The 22335-nt window shown below is 48.4% G+C and overlaps 3 protein-coding genes across 15 annotated transcripts in view; 1 reads left to right on the top strand and 2 right to left on the bottom strand.

Annotated features, from left to right (window-relative positions):
• The window catches only part of tfb1m (transcription factor B1, mitochondrial), a 43229-nt gene that overhangs the window by 6000 nt on the left and 14894 nt on the right, over positions 1-22335 (top strand). For 3 of the 4 annotated variants that reach the window (XM_042073037.1, XM_042073036.1, XM_042073038.1), the window contains exon 7: positions 16092-16219. In XM_042073037.1, the coding sequence (XP_041928971.1) occupies positions 16092-16219 (128 nt within the window). Of the gene's footprint in view, positions 1-16091; positions 16220-16768; positions 18118-22335 lie in introns of those variants that run through there. The other variant, XM_042073035.1, reaches the window with a different exon arrangement.
• LOC121693540 (claudin-20) lies at positions 4192-14710 on the bottom strand. Of its 8 annotated transcripts, none has more exons than XM_042073039.1 (3): positions 14610-14710; positions 9301-9351; positions 4192-8570 (listed from the first exon to the last, which is right to left on the bottom strand). In XM_042073039.1, the coding sequence occupies exon 3, from the start codon at positions 8387-8389 to the stop codon at positions 7634-7636; it is 756 nt and encodes a 251-aa protein (XP_041928973.1). In that variant the 5' UTR covers positions 8390-8570; positions 9301-9351; positions 14610-14710; the 3' UTR covers positions 4192-7633. The 8 variants fall into 8 exon arrangements, 7 of the variants coding, with proteins under 7 accessions (XP_041928973.1, XP_041928978.1, XP_041928974.1 ...); XM_042073044.1 differs by having other exon boundaries at positions 9301-9342; XM_042073040.1 differs by lacking the exon at positions 14610-14710 and adding an exon at positions 12255-12783.
• tiam2a (TIAM Rac1 associated GEF 2a) overlaps positions 18458-22335 on the bottom strand; it is a 64524-nt gene continuing 60646 nt past the window's right edge. For all 3 annotated transcript variants that reach the window (XM_042073018.1, XM_042073017.1, XM_042073019.1), the window contains 4 exons: positions 22082-22178; positions 21632-21719; positions 20800-20942; positions 18458-20451 (listed from right to left, as the gene is read on the bottom strand). In XM_042073018.1, the coding sequence (XP_041928952.1) occupies positions 19739-20451; positions 20800-20942; positions 21632-21719; positions 22082-22178 (1041 nt within the window). In that variant the 3' untranslated portion in view covers positions 18458-19738. The remainder of the gene's footprint in view (positions 20452-20799; positions 20943-21631; positions 21720-22081; positions 22179-22335) is intronic.

Below are 22335 nucleotides of genomic sequence, written 5' to 3'. Positions count from 1 at the left end.
TGATTGGCTCCTCGTCGCGTGGCCCCGGGGCTGCCGTGCACTGGGTCTACCCTGCCACCTATAAGACAAACGTCCCCCCACCTGGGTCTGTCACATGAGCGCCACATCCAACCTCACAAGAACCCAATGCTAATTACGGAGCGCTGTCGACATGGCGACATCCGCAGCCAATTACACGACAGCAGGATTCTAAGCCTGTCGCTGGTCCTCTCCTCCCCCTCCCACCGGTGGGGTACAAGGCAGGGAAGGGGGCTCAAGGATCCTGGATGACCTCAGTCGCTCGGGCCAATTTGATATACTGCGCCATGACATGCTAATCTGCACAGCAAACATCTCAAGGGAGCTGGCCGAACACGGTCAGTGTATTAGCTGGCTGTAGAGGAGTGTGTGTGTGTGTGTGGGGGGGGGGGGGGGTATTGGTGAGAGGCTCACTCCTCTGCACCTCCCAGGCTGGTTTAGCCGCTTGTGATTATCTCGGCCATCGACTGCTCCGAGAGCGGCTCAATAGCCTCTCCATCACGACCTGAGCGACTCCAGCGGCTTGTCCCCCCCCCCACACACACACAAACACACATAAACACACATGCACAGCAGAGACATACAGACTGAAAAACATACCCACCACAGAGAGAGAGAGAAAGAGAGAGAGAGAGAGGAGAGAGAGAAGAAATGGTGTTGCAGTGGTGGTGATCACAAAAGGAATAAAAAGACACGGATTGAAATGAGGGAAGTGGGGGAGGATGGCAGCGCCTCCAGACTGATTCATGACAGAGATCGATCTGAAGGGAGAGTGAAGCGTACCTGAAGCAGATGGCTGTCTGGGCGTCCTGAGTTATGGCCGCTTCATCCCCGCCCCCACTGGACTCTGAGGGGGAGCCTCGTACAGATGTTTGTCCTGTCCCTGGCCCCTTCAGTGGAGTCCGCAGGCCAGACGAGCTGCACGGCTATATATGCTGAAATTGCTGTCTACCGTTTAGTAACACAGACAACAGTTTGTGGTTTAGTTTTACTAAATACTTTCTTTGTGTGTGTGTGTGTGTGTGTGTGTGTGTGTGTGTGTGTGTATGCAGTGCCCACACATGTTAAGGAGTGAGAGAGAGGAAAAAAGAAATCCTTGCTGTTGAAATTAGTTGCTGTGGACCTATTTCATGTGAAGTATTCTTTTTAATCAACACAAATATGTGAATATACCGTACATTAAATGTTTTGGTGGCCCATAAATGATGGATTCCATTCTGGTAAATGGGGTCAACTTAGGTATCAAGAGTAAGGCAAAGTTATTCCAATGACATGCGTGCCTGAAGGCAAACTCTGAGTCCAGGACGGTCCCAAGGTAAAACTCTAAAAATACAGATACCTACTTTGAACTGAAATGGTTTGGCTGGCAGCAACGGTTTATCAAGAATTTAAGAGATCTCTCCACTATGACATGGCATTAGATCATTTCATATTTATACAGTAATGCATTGTGTTTTTTTCTTTCTGGAAAAATATCTTTGATCCATGTCTGGAATAATGTAGATGTTTCTGCTCTAATACCCTATGGTGTGGTTTCCGACTAATTAGGTTAACTAAAAATACTCCTCATTAATCGCATGTTAAGACAGGTCTTATTAGGTGAAAGTTGATATACAGCCTGCCAGAGAGAGAGACCCATCAGTAAACTAGCATTACCATTATTTGTGCTTGGATATCAAAAACAACACACCCTTGAGGATAAAATCTGCGCCAATCTCAGGAGAGGTCAAAAGGTCGCTCATTTCCCCACAAAGAAGAGAGAGGAACAGCTGCTTGCTCTTTGGACGATCTGCTGAGTGTAAATATCCCTCTCTTTTTTGCTGAATTGGTATATTCAGTGCTCATCCTGAAACAAAGAGCGATGCTCAGGGGAGTCCAGCAGAGAGGAGCAGCGGAGTAGAGTCGAGTACAGTGCAGCAGACTTACTCAAGATGCCGTGGAGCTGTGCACGCCCACTAATAATTCATGTACAAACTAGAGATCCCACTTACCTAGTTTGCATGTGTGGATGACCGCCTATCACTGCTTTGCTGTTTTATAGATGTTTTAGATATCATTTCTTCCCTTGCGGCAGATCGCCGTTCACTGCAGTGAAAGAATTCTCGACAGTCTTGTGACATCAAGAGGTTAATGTATTGTGAATTAAGACTGTATTAGAGTAAATCCTACATGCCCTCTCTATTCTGAAGCCATCAGAAAACCTTATCTTTATATACACTTGTGTATTTGTCTATAATGACTCCAAACCTATTGTTACCCAGTCATTCAAGGACACTATCACGTTTCCTTCGAACGGGGAGAAGAGGTCTCTGTGAACTGACCTCAATTTAATTCTTGGATCAAGATCTGCAAATTGTCACAGTATTATTTTTCTCAAAAAGCCCCTTTGTCATTTGGGAGACTCTATTGCCTGTCTCAGCAGTTTACGGAGGTGCACTGAGGGCAGCATCATTATTCCAGCAGGGTCTGATCCATGCTAGGACACCGTGGAGCGTTGAACAGGCCAAGGTCATTCCCTGCCCCCAGCTGACAAGCGTATTATATCTCCCGTACCTGAACCCTTATGAAGATGGCGATTGCCCCGACGAAAATGCCTCCCATTAAACAAGGTGAGATATTGGAGTCCTCTGACTGATCGGCCCTTTTGCCGCATATTACAGCGTCACACTTGTGGCGGACAGAGCTAACAGTGACTGATGGCTTTCAGTATGGGCGTCTCATATCAGTCACACCCACCGTGTAACCTGCCAGAAAGGACTCGTGCAGGGCCTTAGCGTACATGCCTCGTAATGGACCTGTAACGACCAGTCTCCATACATCAAATGCATTTCTGCCCTTTCCCTCATGGTGGCAGGCAACAGAGGGGGACGTGAACATGAGACTGAGAGGAGAGTGTGTGTCTGTTCATGTTTTCCAGAATTGTGTGTTTTGTGTGTGTGTTTTTGTGTTTGTGTGTGTGTTTGTGTGTGTGGGGATCAGTGGTGGGTTACTGTTATGAGTCGAGATAGGAGTGTGGGGGTAGACTGAGCAGGATTTGAAGCTCTCATCCCGCCTCTTAGCCCTGCATCTGTGATGTGTCATGGCGGCTACACTGGGCCAAACTCTTTGAAGCCAAATGTAGGTTAAACACACAAGAGGAGAGGATCTTATTAGTGCTTACCCACAAGGAAATGTTTTTTTTTTTTTTTCTCATATCTTGACTCTGCTTGGTTGCATAACTGACTCGAGCCTGTGATGAATCCAGAGGTGGGGAGGTGTGTCTTCGAGGGAAAAAAAGGCAAAAAGAAAAAAGGCATGTTTTCGATATGTCAACAGACTTTGAGTAATTGCCTGTAATGCCAGCCAAATATTGTGAGCAATAAAAATGGTGAGAAATGCATCTGTGAACCATCCTCAGATGTTCTCATTTCGCAGTAAGGGGTAGTTTATATTCCCAGGGAGCTCAGATGGCAGCTAGGGCGCCTATAGGCAAATGTGGATTAAATTTAGCTGAATGCAGGGCAGGCGAGCTGTGAACACTCAGACTGGATGCCACATCTGTGTGACTAGACATCCCCCTGAATCAACCGAGCCAATTTCATCTTTCTGTGTACCCCAGCGTAGAGGATGCAGATTTTGCCTCTCCTCGTCGCAACCTGCTCTGCTCAACCAGCTGTTGCTTTCCACGCCAGAGAATCTTAATTGGGTAGAATCATCCGAACGTTGTCCGTGCTCATGCATGTAGCGCAGAAGCGCCTCTCCCCGTTATCTCCGAGCTTCTCTGTTGTGTGCTTTCCAGCTGGGTAGACTGCCTTTGCTTTTGCTTCTCCTTTGAAGGAGCTTCATTGTGATACCATGCAATCACATTGAGTTTCTTTTGGAAAATTTTGTTGTGCACAGTTTCATGTCATTCCTTCAGATGTGTTTTTTTTTGTTTTGTTTAGTAGTTCATGTGTGTCCCCCAATAAGGCACAAATAGAAACCCAGTCATGTGAAGTCTATTCTCTGGTTACATTTATAGGCACAATCCATGAACACTCTAAGCAAGCAGCCCACTCGTAGCACAGCATGCACAGTCCAAAAATCTGTGTTTCTGGCAAGCGACATTTACCACCCTTCAGCAGCCAACCAAATGGATATTTTAAGGACTTAGGAGAACAAGATGAGAAGAAATGATGATAATATGAAGACATGTTGCTTCCACAAAATAGTTTTATTAGTAAAAAATATAACTACTTGCACAAGCACACTGAGACAACAGTACTGGAACGCTTTGAACTGTAACCCTTTGCAAAATTATGAAGTGCTTTAAGCATCCACAAAAATAAGCTGCATTTAACCAAATGCTAATTATTATTATTGTTTATATTTAGTAATGATATTCAACTGTTGGAGAGCTGTAACACCCAGGCCATTTGAAGCTCATGAATTAGTGCTGATAAACAAGCTGCAATATCACATAAATGACTCCGGCCTAGTTTTGCCTGCTAAATTTTACCAGACAAAAGGGGGAAGGGTTTGTTCACACTGCTAGCATAACTATGTACAAAGAAATGTGTTTCCCCTCTGTGAGCATCTGCAATATTGAGCCACAAACCAGCTGCTGTCAATCTAAGTCACACGTCAAGGTGTAAAATGTGTTGCTTCTTATAAAGAAGATTTGGTATGAACATGCTTGGATGCTTAAATGAGGGTTCAACTGCATGTTCCCTCGGTAAAAGGAAAAGTTCATAGAGTAATGGCTAATTGAAAATGCTTCTTCAAGCTCAGATGCAGTGGAGAACAAATCCCAAATGCACAACTGATGTGCCTTTCCTTAAATAAAAAACAGCTCCTCACATTCTGCCTAAACCAGGTTTCTCTACTGAGATAATTGTGCTCTGGAATTACAGAAGAGATTCAATACATTAAAATGAATCAGAAATGTTCACTGCGTCTATGAAAACTGTAAACAAGATCGCATTTCAGTGGATGTTCAGTCTGCGTGGACAGGTCTTTTGTGTTCTTGGATACACTCGTATTCTACCAAATTCCTCTATCTTAGTTGAATTGGCAAGCTCTGAACTATTGGACCATACATAAATGGCAAAACTCATTGTGAGAAGTAGATTTGGCACATTCTTGCACCCCAACACATCCTGCAAGCTTTTGTTTCGGGGGGAGCACATTCAGCATAGTTATTGCAATTTCGTAACAGTGCCTGGGCAGCCACCATTGTCCAGGTGTCCATCGTGGCAGCTATGGTTGTGGCGTAATCCACCCCAGAAGGGCAGCCAGGTCCCTGGCGTTGCCCTCTCCGCGCGCCAAGCACCGCCTGCAGGTGGCGGGCTGGTCTGCGCCATCTGTTTGCCCGGCGGGACTCCAGATCACACCGCGCCATACATCACTAGCAAGCGCCTGTCACCAGAGTCACTCTTCCCAGGCTGGAGACGCTATCTTCCATCACCCATCAAAACGCTCAATCTCACGCACACTGACACACACACACACACACTTGACATGCGGTCAACAGGAAAGAGGGGCGATTGTGTGCTGGTTGTGTGTGCGTGTGTGTGTGTGTGTATGCATGTGTATGTGCTGCTTGTGAGGAGGTGGGTTGTTTGTTTATGTGTGTGGTTGACTGGGTTTTGCTGGCAAGCCTGTACTCAACATGCAACTGTTCCTGCTGTCACAGGCATGTTCCATATGCGCCTAGCGAGAGCAAGAAGGTGCTCGCTGACAGGATGGTCAAGTGTGGGGAAGATGTAGGCATGCACACGCGCGCGCACACACACACACACAAACACACAAACACACACACACACACACACACACACACACACACATATTCAGCATTGCGTATTACTGGTGCAAACAGAGGCGACGATAAATTATAAGTGGATTTGCTCTTGAAATCCACCCTCGACGTGATCTTGATGAGATGAACACTTGTAACAAGCATGAAGGCCACTCTTAAAAAATCATGCATATTTTCATAACATATGAAGGGAGGAAGGAAAGGGATTTCCATTTCCCCCCATACAGCCATGTACACTACTGCCCGAGCCTGACGCCTGTGACCTCCGCTGGGGAAGAGAGGGGAGGGTAAACAGATCCATGCCTGGGAGGAGGTGCCGCAGAGGGCTTTGTCTCCAGACATTGATCTCGGCAAGCGCAAGGGTGAATCACGACAGGGAGCGTGAAGGTAGCAGAAAGGAGCAGGAACGAGAGACTGAAAGCAAAGCAAGCAGTAAGCTACGACCCTCTGCACAGCTACAGATCCACAAACCCCCCCCCCCCCCCCGGACAATAAAGATATTTGGGTGCTGGATTCTGTTTCCATGGTAGTGAGGGACGGCGAGAGTGAGAAGCGTGCATGCAGCTCAGTGCGCTCGTGTGTGTGTGTACTTGGGTGCCTTTTATGTGAATGTGTGTGTGTGTGTGTGTGTGTTTTTGCTTGTGTGCCTTTAAGTGAATGTGTGTGTGTGTGTGTGTGCGTGCGTACGTGTGATGAATGAGCAGGGTGCACCCTGGCGACGGCGGCTCCTTGTTGTTGTTTGGGGCTTACTGGGGAAGCGGCAGCCCTGTCCTGACTGTCCACTCTGCTGGCGCGACGGACTTATCTTACTCATCTGCAGCGGTGACAATGGGACTCCTGTCAGTCATATCTGATGCAAGCTCAATTCAGCATAGTCCAGCCAACACGTCCACCCCCCACCCCCTCCTTCTAATGACCAAACCCTCTCTGTCTGGCCGTCAGCCTCACGTCAACAGTTTAAGCGGCATAAACAAACTACAGCTTTTGAGGCACAGGCATTCTGGCTGCGTCTCGACGTCTATCCAGGCATACGGCTGCATTCAACACAGGCTCCAGACAGCATGCTTCGGCAGAATATCGATCATTCTATCAGCTACCAAAAATAAGACGATATACCTCATTAGTTCAGCTATTACCCTAGTGGACAGTCCAAAATGACTAAAATGCTTGCAAAACACAAGGGACTCCACGTAACTATTGCCTCTTTGAAACATATTGCCAACTTGCTTTTTTAGTCCGATTGTTAGCAGCTAAATGATTGCTTTCCCACGTCCTTTTTGAGAATTGTTCAATTCAATCCAATCCTTTGAGCAAGCAAGAGAAAAAAAAAGGGACCAGGTATCCATTATAGGTTTTCTACTCCCAAAGGAACTCTAGATCACCATCTACGTCATGCTGATGTGTTCAGCATCTTCTTCTCCTGGCTGTGACTCGCTGTCTCTGCTCCACTCACTGCAGTGCTCTCCCCTGCACACCTCAATATTCACCGGCCGTCTGTTCCAAGGCACAGCACAGGAAATACCTCCACTGTTTGTGCTTGCACGGGGGAAAACGGGGGGGGGGGAGAGGGAGGGAGGGAGGGGGTGAAAAGACGTTAGTTCTCCCATCTTTCGTCTCATCACTTTAAACTCCCCCTTTTATCTCACAGAAAGCATATTCCCAGACAGACTGCGGCAGCACATATGGACATTTAAGTGAGTGTGTGTGTGTGTGTGTGTGTGTGTGTGTGTGTGTGTGTGTCTGGTGTGTGTGTGTGTGTGTGTGTGTGTGTGTGAGTCAGTGAGTCAGTCAGTCAGTCCAGCGTGATCTGTTTTCCCCCCTCATTCCAGTCTCGCACGCTCACACGTAGTCCTGCAGGCTGTAGCCGGTCTTGTTGTCCATGGGCGAGAGGGAGCAGTACTGGTGCTGCAGCTGGTCGTGCTGCTGCTGCTGGAGAAGCTGCTGTTGCTGCTGCAGGAGCAGCTTGTCGGGGGGCAGCAGGATGAGGTCGCGGGGCCCCTGTCTCTTGCCCGGGCACGTGGCGCAGAAGATGGAGCCGCCCGCCAGCAGGAAGCCGGCCGACACGAAGGCCACGTAGAGCGCGCCGCCCGGCTCAAACTTGTTGTTGGGCGGCACGTTGGAGTCCAGGAAGCTCTTGATGACCTCGTCGGTGAACCAGCAGGCGGGGACCAGGCAGAGGGTGCCCGACAGCAGGAAGCAGCCGCCGCTGGCCATGGCGGCGTGCTGCTTGGACCGCCGGGCGCCTCCCCAGCGCGTGCACTTGAGGCCCAGCGAGGCCAGGCAGAGGCCCAGAGCGGCCAGCACGCACGACAGCACCATGGTGGTGCGCGCCGTCTGCAGGTAGGCGGGCAGCGCCAGCACCGAGTACTTGAGCGTGCAGCTGAACACGCCGGTGCTGTACCAGGTGCAGTCCATCCACAGGCCCTGCATCTGCGTGATGGCCGAGATGATGTTGGAGGCCACGTCGGCGCTCACCTTCCAGTTGGGCAGCAGCGTGGCCAGCGTGGCCCCCATGATGCCCAGCAGCGCCAGCACGAAGCCGAAGATCTGCATGCCGGGCGAGGCCATCCTCAGGCCGTCCCCAGAGGGCAGCATCCACGGCCGAGACTCGGGTACCGCCAGTGGCACCGCCGCCTGCGCCTCCTCCTCCTCCTCTCCGCGCGGCTGCCAGCCACCACTACCTCCACCCCCCACCTCGTGCTCCTGCTGCTCCGTCTGCAGGACCTGGCAGTGGCCGCTCAGCCACTCAGATCTGCGGCTGTGGCGGCTGCAGTTCCTGGGCGAAAAAAAAGGAATGAGAAATAGAATTGAGCGTGGCGTCTCCTCCTTCCCTCCTCCTCCTCCACCCCCCCCCCCCCCCTCCTCCTCCAGCAGCAGGACCAGCAGCGCCACACACACACACACACACACACACACACACACACACACACACACACACTCACGCTCTCTCACTCCGACAGGGAACAAAGGGAGCCAGGCGGATGCAGGCAGACTACCGCTGCTGCTGCTGATCAGAACTGGAGACCCTGGGTTTTGTGTGCCTTAGCATTTTTTTTCACCCTCTCTCCCTTCCTCTCTCTTTCTCCCTCTCTCTCTCTCTTCTTCTGGTCACTTTGTGTCTTGCTCCATGTTCAGCTCCCTCTGGAACTGTTACTGGAAAGGAGAGTTAAGTTTCTTGTATTTAGCTAATTTTATTAGCTAAAAGCTGCTGCATCCTCAAGGAGAATGTAAGAGATTGTTTTCTGCAACATAATGACTAGACATCCACACACAAGGTAAATAATTCATTTTACACTTAACTATTACATACTATTTAGCTCCGTAGCCATCATGTTATAAGTTTTGTATCATCAATACAATTCATTTATTTTCCATTTCTCTATTTTAAACAGTGATTGCATCATATAAACGTCTGGTACATTAGAATGACAGTCTTTCTGGCATTAGTTCGAGGACATGGTTAAATTTGTTTAGAATGCAAGAGAGCGGAATGTTGAGATGCTTACCTCGACTGGTGCAGCGGGTGCTATAACGCGTCAGGTTGATTGCTGTAGTCGCTGAATGCACACATACAGAAAAGGAGAGAGAGAAGAAAAAAAACACGGGAGGTGAGGGGGCGAGGATACAGCCGTACACATCCATTCATCTCATCAATTTCCTTAGCAACAGTATATTAGAGGACATCCCAGTCACGGACCACACATGCTTGCTCGGAGCATTTGAAAAGCGATCGTGTTTCCTCCTCAGCTCTACAGAAAAGCGCTCCTACGTCACATCAGTAGATGCTGAGATCGAGACGGCACGAATGATTTACTGTTTTGCTTCAAGTTCGGATCAAGTCTTACAAATCGTGTTTTTATTTATTTTTCATTTATTTCTTGCTTTTTAAAAATATAATAATTTGTCTTATTTTTTCTATGATCGCCTTTATTCATTTTCTGTATAGTTATAAATAGTTGAAACACATACCAACACATTAGATCTGACAGAAAAACGGTCGTCCGATTACGTATAATTAACAGATGAATGTTATTACTGGATTACATACAAGTTATCAGATTCTTGTTCTTCTATGTATTAACTAACACGGTGCTTTTCTTCCAAACGAGTTAGTAGTCTTGGTCTGGGTGCGCATCTGAAAGTATCCCAAGTAGTCACCTACGCTAGCCATGGTTTGCTTCAGTGTAGGCTACTGTGGTTGGACTAACCACCCTCTGCGTCAGCTCATTTCAGTTGCCATGCGGTAGACACAACCCGCAATAACACCAGTTCATGATAAGAGTTGTCACTGTCATTTCCCTCTCATTTAGCACTCCTAGCTTTCATGATTATCAATTGATCATCTGAACCTTGGTCTGGACACAATAAGAAGTTATACGGATTATTCACCTGCACAGAGTTACTCTTAAGATTTTCAGACAACAATATTTCACTAAAAGCCACACTGTGAAATCATTTCTGTGAAAAACAAAAACATATAGACATTGCCTCAGTTTTAACCAACCCCGAATATATAACCTAAAAACACTTGACACAAACCTTAAAACTTGGTATATAAGTTATGACATTTAGTCTGTTTTATCATTACCACTTTTGCGGTTGAGAATACCCCTCCTGTCTGTCTGTCTTTGTGTAGTCCAAAAGGTGATCCATCAAACATAGCTCATAGCCATGGACAGCCCACCATATATGACCCTCCCCTGAGCAAGAGCATCAGCAGTCTCTCTCTAGGAGGCTAAACTCCCAGCTGCTCCCCTCCACTCCGCTCCCCCTCCACAAGGGCGAGGAACAGGGGGAGGGAGTGGCAAGACGGCCTTGATTCATGAATGACAAAGAGGGCAAAACGGGAGGAAAATGGAGACTGGGCTGAGATAATATAGACATGATGTCCCAGGGAAAAAATGTGCGGTCTCCATTATCATAGTATGACTTTAACTGTGACTGACAAGTCTGTGAGATCTCATCAGAATCACAACAAGGATGGCTTCATCTAAGACAGGGATCTGTTTTTTTTTTTAACCCCCTCTGTTTATGACTTGGCTGACCAATCAATTTATATAGCTTTTTTTTTCTTGATCCGCCTGTGAATCAATATAGTGAAACCTGGAGCAAACAGAACTGACAACATACGCCAACATGTATGACACAAACACACCGGAGGTATAGTAGAGGCTCTGCCTTGCAGGATGTTGACCTTCAGATGTCATGTTTTGGGCCCAGGTGGTTAACTGCCTTAATGAATGTCCTCTACCTTAGTGCCTGTGTTGTTTGTGTGTGTGTGTGAGTGTGTGTGTGAGAGAGAGAGGGAGAGTGTGTTTCTCCTCGCCATGAAGATCATGGAGATTCTGAGATCCTATTGGTGAAGCAGATAAATAAATAAGTGACTGGGAGATTGAAGAGGGAGGCTGTTAACATGTACCCAGGGAGTATGGACGTGTGAGTTGCTGATGTGTGAAGCCATGGGAAGCTATTATAAGCATGGTGCCTTAGTTTATCACCTCACCATGCCATTTGTAAAGGCATGACTGAACACAGAGATTGTCCTTTTCTCAGATGATGAATTTGAAATCTCATTAGCATATTATATGCCTGTAATTACTGCACTGCATTGCACAAATGGTTAGGCTCTTGGGAAAACCCAGTTGTTGACAGGGGAGTAGAAGTAGACAAATAGGTGTGTTAAACTGTATGCCCAAACAGTTAAATAATAATAAATATTAATAATATATAATATTAGAATATATTAAAAACATGATTTTCAATCAGAAATTTCTATTTTGGACAGACATTCTTGAGTTACCATTACTTAGCTGGGTTTTACATATTCGGGCTGTTAGTTTAGTTGGTAAATTAAGGGTTCAGGCCAGGTCAGACCTCAATCTGGCACTGGCACAATCAGCTTGGTTATGTTGATAAGAAATGGGAGATCACTGCGATAGACTGGTTCTAACCAGTTGAGGTCAGATGAGCACCATTACTTGCCTACAACACATTAGTAATGCCTTTGAATGCCAACATGATGAGAATTCGGGTTATTAATAAGATTTGCTTGCTAGCTGTTGAGTAGGCTACTGGTTGAGTATAAATAACTAAGTTAACAACAAGATGTGGTGCTGGTGCAGAACAAGCCCGGAGCTTAAACCAGCTCGCCTTTCTTTAGAATAGCACCTAGGGCAGTTAAGCTAGCAGACTTGAGACACTCTAACATTAACATTACACGTTAATATCCCATAACAATATGACCTTTATGTTATGAAGCTGAAACACTAATCTTTCGTTTGCTAGCATTGGTAGCTAACATTACCTTTCTTCTAAGGTTACATTTTACTTTACACTGGACATATCACACAGCTTTACATGGAACCATTAGCAATAACTTCAGCTAACTGTTAACATTGCTAGTCAGCTAAATAGCTATAACTTTATGCATAGTAAATATGTTGATATTACAGATACAAACCTCGTAATGTTAGCCGGGGGTTCATTCTTGATATAACTATATGTGTCATTCTCATTTTCATTTATGCCCAATTTAACCGATTCATTTAATCATTCTGAAAACGGATAGCTTCAGAGAGAGAGAGAGAGTTGAAATCACATGACCATAAACCTTGTAACTGATTGGGTGGTCAGGTGCATTGCATAGCCTACTTTCTTTTAAAGGGTATTAAATTAGTCCTGTCTGTCACTTGTCATTGATTCAGCTGAGGCACTTTTAAGAACAGCTTTCGGTTTTGGTCACTGGTGGTTATAGGCCTACCTACTGTTGTTGTTGTTGTTGTTGTTGTTGTTATTTTTTATTTTATTTTTTTAAACAATACTACAATCCCAACAGAGAGGAACACTGCTCTTTGTCCATCCTTGGCTGTTATGTGAAGCTCTAAGCACAAAGCAAGACTTCTTTCTGCATGTTCAGCTTATCTTTAGCCTGCATGTCTGTGTTCCTTCTCCACAACATAGTTCATACTTTGATGGTGTATTTATGGTTAATATGCTCTCCCCCTCCCCCTCCCCTCCCATTGTTTACTGGAGCTCTTATGTAAAGGAAACTGACAGGTTCTCAGGTGTTGGATCCCTGAAGGCCCGCAACCATAACCTGGTTTATTCCTCACTAGAAATGACAAAATGCCTTGTGCTCTCTCTTGGTTTGGGAGTACTGTAGGTGTAAATGGGAGGGGACTGGGAGCGCTATAGGAGCAAGGCAGGGCAAGTGTGCACTGTAATAGAGTTCCCCTTGTTGGCGGTGAAGGTTATATCTAGCAGATCTTCCATGCAGTGCGTTTGAATTGGATTTAAGAAAAAAATGGATTAAGTCTGCGTGTTTATTCATTTACGGGTTGTAGACATTCCAAGGACATAGTTAAAGATGGAGAGCAATTCTTGCAACTGAAGGAAGTATGCTGTTTACACGACTGGAAAGATGGCAAAGACTTCGCTAATGAACACGGAGCTGCACAAACTGGCTAAAATCTGTGTAAATGTTTTAAGTCATTTTTTGCTAAAGAAAAAATACTCTAATAAATTGGCTGTGGTATGAAAACAGTTAGTTTGCATATAGATTCTTACATAACAATCCAATTTGGAGTGTGGAATTTTTTTAGAGAAATCATTAGGGGATACGTTTCTTTGCTCATTTTCCTCCCTTCTAAAAGGCCAGCCAAGTCCATTAGAGGATGGAAACTCATTCACTTGTCCATTTCACAAGACCTTTTCTCCCACTGAGGAGGGAATGAAAAGGGGAGCAGCCACCACATGATATATAGTCAGGCCGAGGGCCACGGCTTTGCGGCCCCCTGGATGTGACGTATGACCATATGAGCGTTTCTGAGGCTGTGGTGGTGGTGGTAGTGGTGGGGGGTTGGGTGGTGCAGGCCGCCCCATGTCGTGATTTAAGATGAAAGTTTCTTGTGTGCCAGGGTTATCTGGCGAAGATGAATGGTTTGCACGGCATACATTACAGCGGAGAGGCAAGTGAAGCCATGTAGAGGCCGCCCATAAATCACCTACCAAAGTGACTGGGACAAGCCAACTGCTGATATTCTGCTGCCCGTACAGTCAGAGTATCGACGTTTCCCCTGGTGCCTTCCTAAATCATGAAGTGCAGAATACAAATGGTCTAATTACTCCAGGAGAGCAGAATTAAAAGCATTCTTTTCTCCAAGCTCCTTCCTAGCATTCTTGTGTCTGCGTCATCTTACTGTGTTTGGATATGTTCACGGGGCGGGAGGGGTACAATCTACAAAGCAGTGCTCTTGCGTGTGCAACTGACAGGTGACAAAAACGATTTCCGTAAAAACGTTGGAGGCTAGTGTTCCACACGTGCAGATGAAGCAATGTTTTTTTTGATGGCTCTTGGCACAGACACCCTTCCCAGCCAACTCTTTGCTGTCACGCGCCGAGTCCTCGTTGCCGAGCCTGAACAATCGAGCCTTGCAATTCTGCGCGGAAGGATTGTGAAGTGACCTACGGGTTCACCAGAGTTGAAGGCGTCCACACTCAAGCCGGGGCTTTTGTCAGTAGAGAGCTGGGAGTATCATTGAAAAGTTTTGCTTCGGGAAGGAATCACTGCGATATTGCTCAGATCACAGAGCCTTTATGCAAATGTAGTTATTAAGCAATACCATGCAAATAAACTGCAACTTTTCTCTCCTTAGATTAATTTAGCCCCCCCCCCCCTTCGCCCACATTATTCCGCCCATCCCCAAGACCCAGATAACAACAGAGGCGGGGAGGAGGGAAAGGCAATTAAAAGCCTAATACAATTACCGGCATGGCGAAGCCAGCTCAGCACAAGTGTGGAACTCTGCTCACGTACCTGTGCGCCACTGAGCTCAGTGGATAGCGGGGGGGACTCTGTCGCCAGCGCATTCCCCTTCTACCCTCCCCTGCTCGTCCGCACGCGCCGCCGCGCTGAGCCGCAGCTCTCCCGAGTCCGCTCGCCTGCTCAAGCGTACTCCATCAGGAAGGGCTGTGAGGGTTAGAGCAGGGATAGAGGGGGGAGCGAAAGAGAGGGAGAAAACGAGAGATGAAAGGACCAGGCTCGTCGCCTCTCTCTCTCTCTGGCCTCTAGGCGCTTCTGCTCTGTCCGGGTCTCCCTGCCGCTCCGGTCGGCTTCGCTGTAGGTCTGCTTGCAGTGCTGAACGCTCGCGGAGACCTCCTGCGAAGCAGCGCGCGAAAAGACACGACTGCCGCTCCTCCGCGGGGTAGCAGATCAAGGGAGAAAGTGCCGAGGCTGGAGTGTGGCTTGCACAAGCGGTGGCGCGCGCTGCTCTTTGTGTGTACAGTCCCTTTCATTACCCACAATGAAAAGGAGAGCTGTCCCCAGGCAGAGGAGAGAGGGAGGCAGGGATGGAGTGAGAGAGACAGACAGACAGATAGAGAGAGGGAGGGAGGGAGGGAGCGAGCAAGATCTGAGGAGGAACCGGGCTCTGCCGGGTCTGGCACGATTACTTCAACAGTTTGTCATATCAGCTTAGCACTGATAGGGAAGGGATCGGGGAGACAGCCGCTAGAGAGCCAGCGCCAAGCTCTGCTTTGCTTGCCCCCCCTTCAGCCGCAGGAGGAGCGCAGCCCGGCCAACATTCCCCCATCCATCCCGCTCCACGCTAATCCCAGCACTCAGACACACTCGCTCGCTCTGTGCCCAGCTGATGCTACAGCATGGCCATGCCTTCCCCCACAGCAGACCTGAGAGAGAGAGAGAGAGGGAGGGTGACGAGAGAAGCTGTGTATATTTGCGACTGTTTTGACTGAAGCTCATTAGGCAGACTGTGGTTGTGTGTGAATATGTGTGTGACTGTGTCTGGTGAACTCATTTGGCAGTGCGGCGGGCCTTGCTTAGCATGTTGATGTGAAGAGGCTGGATTTTTAAGGTCCTTCATACAGGTGTTACTGTGGCAACTGGAACCTGCTTGTCATCACATGCTGCGTCACTTTTTTTTTCTCGCCCCCTCCTCCTCTTCCTTTCCTGGTCTCCCCTGTTTCCGCTCTCTGCCTCTCCCCTCCCCGCTCTCCCATCCTCCATCTCAGGCATCAATGTAGAGAGCCAGCCGATCTTTAGTGCGCTCTGAGATTAGGCTGTTACACTTGACTGCCTTTGTGCGTGTTGGTGTGTGTATTTGTGTGTGAGAGAAAGAGAGAGTGAGTGTGTGTGTGTGTGTGTATGTGTATGTGTATTTGTATGTGTATGTGTATGTGTATGTGTATGTGTATGTGTATGTGTATGTGTATGTGTGCGTGTGCGTGTGCTTTAGCCTTCACCATATCTGTCTGTCTGTGTCTCCTGTGGTGTGCGTAGGTGGATGTGGGGGTGGTGCACTTCACTCCTCTGGCCCAGCCCCAGATCCAGCAGCCCTTCAGTCTGGTGGAGAAGCTAGTCAAGAATGCCTTCCAGTTCCGGAGAAAACACTGCTTCCGAGGGCTTGCGTAAGCATCATCTCCTTTCACCTCTCCCCCAGCTATACTGTAGCCTACAACTTTCTTTTTTTTATTTCTTCCTCCCCTCTTCTTCTCCTCCTCCTCCTCCCCCCATCTTTTGTCTTTGCCCTCTCCATTCTTCTATCTGATAGCTGCCTCTGGTCTGTGGATAAAATGCTCTTCCCTGGTGAAATAGTTTTTCTCTCGCTCCTCTCCATCATCATCCTGCTATGAGTCAATATAGGCCAAGATAACAAAAGAGAGAGAGGGGGAGAGCGGCAATTATGAGTCATGGGGGTGTCATTTCTAGACGAGGGTAAAGGGCTTATGTAACCATAGCAGCTGCTTTAACAGAGTGCGTTGGTGCTCACATTTCTGCTACACCAGAAGTGTCTGTACCATGTAATCAGACTGGTGGTGCACTACCCACAACATCCTCTTCTTACCGAGCATTATCGAGCGTAGTCGATCCGTGGTGCTGGCGCTGTTTTGCCTGGCTGGTCGTTCGCTCCCACTCACTCATTCTTTCTTTCTCTCTTTTTGATGCGGCTCTCTCAGGATGTTGTTCCCGGAGGCGGAGCGCCCGGAGCTGACCCAAGAGCTGCTGCGGCGGGCCTGCGTGGAGCCCACGCTGCGGCCCACCGAGCTCACCATCCCGCACTTCCGCGCCCTGGCGGACGCCTACGGCCAGCTGTGCGCCCGGCAACAGGGCCTCGCGTCTTACGAGTTCCGCGAGGAGCAGCGGCTGAAGCGGCTGCACCGCAAACGCGACGACGCCGGCGCCGCCACCACCGTCGGCCCGCCCCACAAAGAGTCCCGACCGGCGCCACGGGACGAGGCAGAAGAATGAAGCACCTGCACCCTAAACAAGGCGCCCGCACCCTCCAGCTGTACTGGAGGAGGACGAGGAAGAGGTGGAGGAAGAATAACATTAAGCTGGCTCGGGCGCGGTGAGGGACGAAACGAAGGATGACAAGGGAAGAGAAAGAGAGACAACAGACTGCTCTTAGTGCCGACATACCCACCAGGCACGGGCATGAATTTTTCAACGTGGGTTCCCTGTCTCCAGAAGGCGACGAGGAGGTGGTGGTGGGCCAGGCGCTGGCGATGCTTTAGTGATGAAGCTGGATGGGTAGAGGACCCACACACACACACACACACGCACGCACGCACACACACCCTTCTTCTGCCACCATGACCTGGCTGACAGACTCACTGAGATGCATAGGCACTGCTCTGGGACAAGCAAAGCCCAGTGATGAAATGGAAAGTGAAAGGGGGTAAAAGGAAGTCGTTAAAACTGTGGGAAGGGGTGTGTGTGTGTGTGTGTGTGTGTGTGTGTGTGTGTGTGCTGAGGTAGTGGTGGTGGTGGGGTGGTGGGGTGGTGGGATGTGCTTGTCACACACACACACACACACACACACTCCACCTCAAACCTGCGTGCTCACACTAGGGCCCATTGGTGTGTGAGATATCACACCGACAAGGGTTTTGTGGACAACATAAAAAATGAGAACAAGTTGCAGCTATTGAGGCCATTTTATCCGCGCTCTGCATCAGCCACTAGGGAATTTGTAAAAGAAAAGGAGAGAAACACTGAGAGGAAGAGAGAGAGAGAGAGAAGGTAGCTGCCCTGAAACTTTGTCAGGAGCCTACAGCAGCTATAGGAGAGCTTTAATCACATCCCAGTAAGGCGCCTCTTCATTATCTCAGACATTTCAGAGGCAGAGAAAGGGAGCCATCAGATTTTCTTTTGTTCCAGGATGACAGCACATTGTAAAAATAGATACTATTACTTTGCATTTAGTGAAAGACATCACAGAGAACACCTGTGATAACTGCAAGTGTGCTTCTGTAATTGTATTCTGTATCTTTCTGATTTGTTCAATAAATGTGTATAATATTTACTTGGAATCTCATCAATAATGACTAAATTGTAAATAGCATGAAGATGAACATTGTGAAATTGGTCTTTTTGAATTAACATGACAATAATTAAATGAAAAGTGTAGTAAAGGAGACCAAAAAAAAAAAAAACAATTGAAAGTGATTCCTCGTGGTGGGCCTAATCTCAAAGTAGTTTTTATTTAGAAATAATGAAAAGAGAGAGAGAGCTATTTTTCAGTCATTTGGTTTGCCAGCATCAAAGGAAAGGTTTGTTGGTGAACATGTTCAGCTGCATTATACTCATCAGAATGCACTGTACCTCCGTAGCCATTTAGAAAGGAAAATATCACCACACTACCGTCATGTCAGACACTGTTTATTACAAGTTACACTGTCTTCATTTGCAAAGAACTGTGAATATAAAATTCAAATTAAGTTACAGTACAGAGAAAATAGTATTATGTTCATATCTGGACATTAAAAAAGGAACAATCTTAGAAGGAGTGCCTTTTGACGACTTGAGCCTTTTCACCCCTCCGGCAACTTGCCAAGTCAACACATTAATTCAATTAAATCTTGCTGATACCATTGGACACTTACCACCCTGTACACTGGTAGCTACAAACGCATGGGGAGCATGAACACCATGCTAATTGGGTGAGATAACATTAGAATGCAAGACTCATGATTGCTCCGTCTCCCTTTAGCATTTGGATCTTAGGAATTCAAGCCATAGCCCAAAGTTTGCTTTCCTATATAAAAAATAAAATAAAAAAAAAACTATCAATAAATTAAAAAAAGAGAGAAAAAGTGTTCTTTTTTTCAATAAAAATCCAACAATTCCAAGAATGTACAAATAAAAAATAAAAAGCAATGCTTCAAATGTAGGCAAATTGTGTATGCAGTGCACAAAAAATACAGCAAGGCAGATAGTCTGGACTAAAAAAGAAAAAAATAAATCTTTTAGTTGTTGTTTCAGCGCGACTCTGGGTCCCGCTGGGGCCGAGGTCAAGAGCAGCTCACTCAGAGGTGTGCACTCCTGCGTGTGCCTGTGTGTGTGTGTGTGTGTCTGGCTTTTGGCTGTGCATCAGTGCTCAGACCGTTGCCGAGGCCAAGATTAGACAGCGAAAGTCACCTGATGTGGCTCTCAGGCAAGGGGGGCTGTTGCCATGACGAGGGCGGCGATCTACTTCATCAGATGGCAAAACAAGGGGAGCGATCCCTGTCACAACTGGACGACACGCTGAGTTCAAGGGGGGATGCGTGGGGGGGGGCTGAGGCACGGAAACAGACCACCAGAGACCCTCCGATCAGAGGAAGTGAAGCTCCCCTGCTGGGGTCAGACTACACCCGCCTCACGGCTGTGGTGGACTCAAGTCTGTCTCTCCCACCTTCAATTTGATACTGACTAGAGGCAGCAAAAGGCCAGCGGAGCTCCTCCAGGCCTTCTGAGAATATGGAGGAGATCCATTCCTTCCTTCATGTCACCATTGCATTGTTCAATTTCACAGTCGCTCCTCTGAATGGCAGTGGAAATGTTTGTTCTAGGTCAGTCACTATGCGTGTTCTTTGGTCTGGGCTTGTCGTGCGTGGTGGTGGGGGTGGGGGTGGGGGGGGGGGGGGTGGTTTGTGTTGCGGGTGCTAGGAGCTGGCTGTAGCCGCGCTGCTGTCTCCAGACTCGGCCACCTCGTAGAAGCAATCCTCGTTGACGACAGAGGTGAGACTCTGCACGCTGAACTCCCGCTCGAGCAGGCTATTCAGGTCGGCCGCCGCCACTGCCGCCGTGTCCGCCTGGCTGTCCAGCGAGCGGCTGTGCTCGCGCATGCTCAGGAGCGCCCCCTGGCTGCGGCGCAGGCTGCCTCCGCTCTTCCTCTTGATGGGGCAGAAGTGGGCGCGCTGGAGCCCAGGTCCCGGCTCGCGGGGAGACGCGGGCGGACGCCTCTCCGGGGTGTCCACCTCGCCCCCCTCGGGCTGGACGCACGGGGCCGGCGCCCGCGCCGCCGCTTGCTCCTCGGACAGACGCAGCTGGCGGAACTGGGCCTCGATGGCGCTGGGCGGCGAGTCGCTGCGGCCCGACGACAGGCGCTCGGCGAACTCCTCGTCCTCGTCGCTCAGGATGTCCGACTCCTTGAGCGGCTCCGACGCGCTGCCGCAGGGCGACAGGGACGAGGCGGCCGAGGACGGGGACGGGGGCGAGAGACGCTCGGCGGGCTTCGGGGGACGCCCGTCACTGGGGGCGCCACTGCTCAGACTGGCTTCGTCGGAGTCGGCCGGCCGGCGGCTTGGCACATCTGTGTGGGGAGCAGCGGGGGAAGGAGGGTCCAGTCTGCACAGCCAGGAGGCCCTGGAGGAACCTGCAGCAACCACACACACACACACACACACACACAAAAACACACACACACACAAAGACAAGTCTGTCAGTTTCCCGGCGTTCAGTGAGGGCACCATCTGGTTGATATGCTACCATCACAGCCGATTATCCCCACTGAGATGATTGCGTACACAAGCAGCAGGCTTGCAGCGGTTCATCAGAGAGCAGAAAGGTCACATGCCCCGGAGACAGAGCTTCTTTCATTCCCCCGCACCGCAGCATTATCACAAACAACAATACTCTTCCAATCTACCCCGTGCTCCTGGTGTCTATTCCCAGCTGGCCGCTCCCCTTGTGTTAATTGTTGTTTTTTGCGAGGGGAACTGACCTAGCCTTGCGGAGGAGGGCAGGGTGCTGCGAAGTGGGGTCAGGCGTTCCCTGCAGGCCCGGTCCGATGGCATGTTCCGCCTCACGTTCTCCCTCAGAACCGACCGGATCACTTTGATGATGTTGACTTTGTTTTCTGGAATGCTGTTTGGAGAGAGATTGAGTAATTGTTACCGTAATTTCCAGTGTATTAGCCACGCTGTGTATAAACTGCAGGACAGTGTTTTATACAAATTGAAAAAAAAAAAAAAACATGTATTAACCACAGTGTCCAAATCAGAATCAGATTGTGTTTTAATCATAAAGTAGAATAAAAAAAAAAGAAATGCGTTCCCATGTATTGCCTGCCCCAGTGTATTAACCTCATCCCAACCCCAACCTAATCAATGTGTAAACCTCAGTTAAAGGGACACCAGGCAACGTTTTCGTGTTAATTAATCATCTTCGTAAGTCGGTATATGGTTAAATGACTCATTACGGGGCGAATGAAGGCTCTCCCGCCCGTCCCTACTGCCTGTAGGAAGAATATCCCACTTGCAAGTTCGGTGTATCCTACCCGCCGACCGAAGCAGGATCAGTTTATAGAGGCAGGCTAACGAAACGCTAGAGATTGTTGCAAACGTGTGTATAATGGCAGAGCCGGTGAAGAAGCAGCGAAAACCCTTGACGGAAGACGCAAAGAAAAGGAAAAGAGCTTCAGACCGAGCGAGGGGGAGTTTCGTAGAGAAAAAGCATCAGGCTTGCCTGGTGTCCCTTTAATAGTCAGGAAATGACTGTGGCATGGCCTCCACTTCTGAAGGATTCTCTTTCTCACCCCAACTGTGTCCACTCACCTGCTGCAGAGCTGGAACACTGTCTCTGGCCTCCCCTCGATCTCCGACTTGGTGTGGATTAGCTCCCAGATACAGCTGGTTTCTGAGCCTGAGGTCACAAAAGGGGATCATAATATTACTCTGATGTTCTCCACAATATCCATGACAACACTGTATCTAAACAGCCATGCTAATACAGGAACCTGAATTGAATTGATTTGGATTCAAATTAATATGAGGAAGAGCTCCACTAAAGAGGATCAACTTTCACACACACACATACACATGTCCACGCACACACAAACACACATACTGATATATTGAAATCCAACCTCAATGCACAAAACATCTTCCCTTTTCTCAGGCCCTTCCTTTCTTTTGGACTCAGCTGCCCAGAGGTGTGTGTGCTGTGGCTGAGTGTTGTATGTGGACAAAGCCACAGCTGTGGTAAACAGATGAGAGGACACTCACCTGCTGAGTTCCCCAGCCGCACCTGCAGGGAGGACCGCGGGATGAGCCAGCGGAACTTAAACGGGTCCGTGTCTCCATGGGACGAGCGTGGGCCACTCTGCACACGCACACACACACACACACACACACACACACCCACACGCACACACACAGAGAAAACAATGAGGTGAGTTAGTGAGGATTTCAGCATGTTTAGACACGAGAACAGTAATTAGGTACATGAGGAGATTTTCCTCTGAGAGGGAAGTCTCATC

The sequence above is a fragment of the Alosa sapidissima genome, chromosome 19, assembly GCF_018492685.1.
Source record: "Alosa sapidissima isolate fAloSap1 chromosome 19, fAloSap1.pri, whole genome shotgun sequence".
Taxonomy (NCBI): domain Eukaryota; kingdom Metazoa; phylum Chordata; class Actinopteri; order Clupeiformes; family Clupeidae; genus Alosa; species Alosa sapidissima.
Note: the sequence above shows the minus strand (reverse complement) of the source record. Positions and strands in the feature narration are given on the sequence as shown.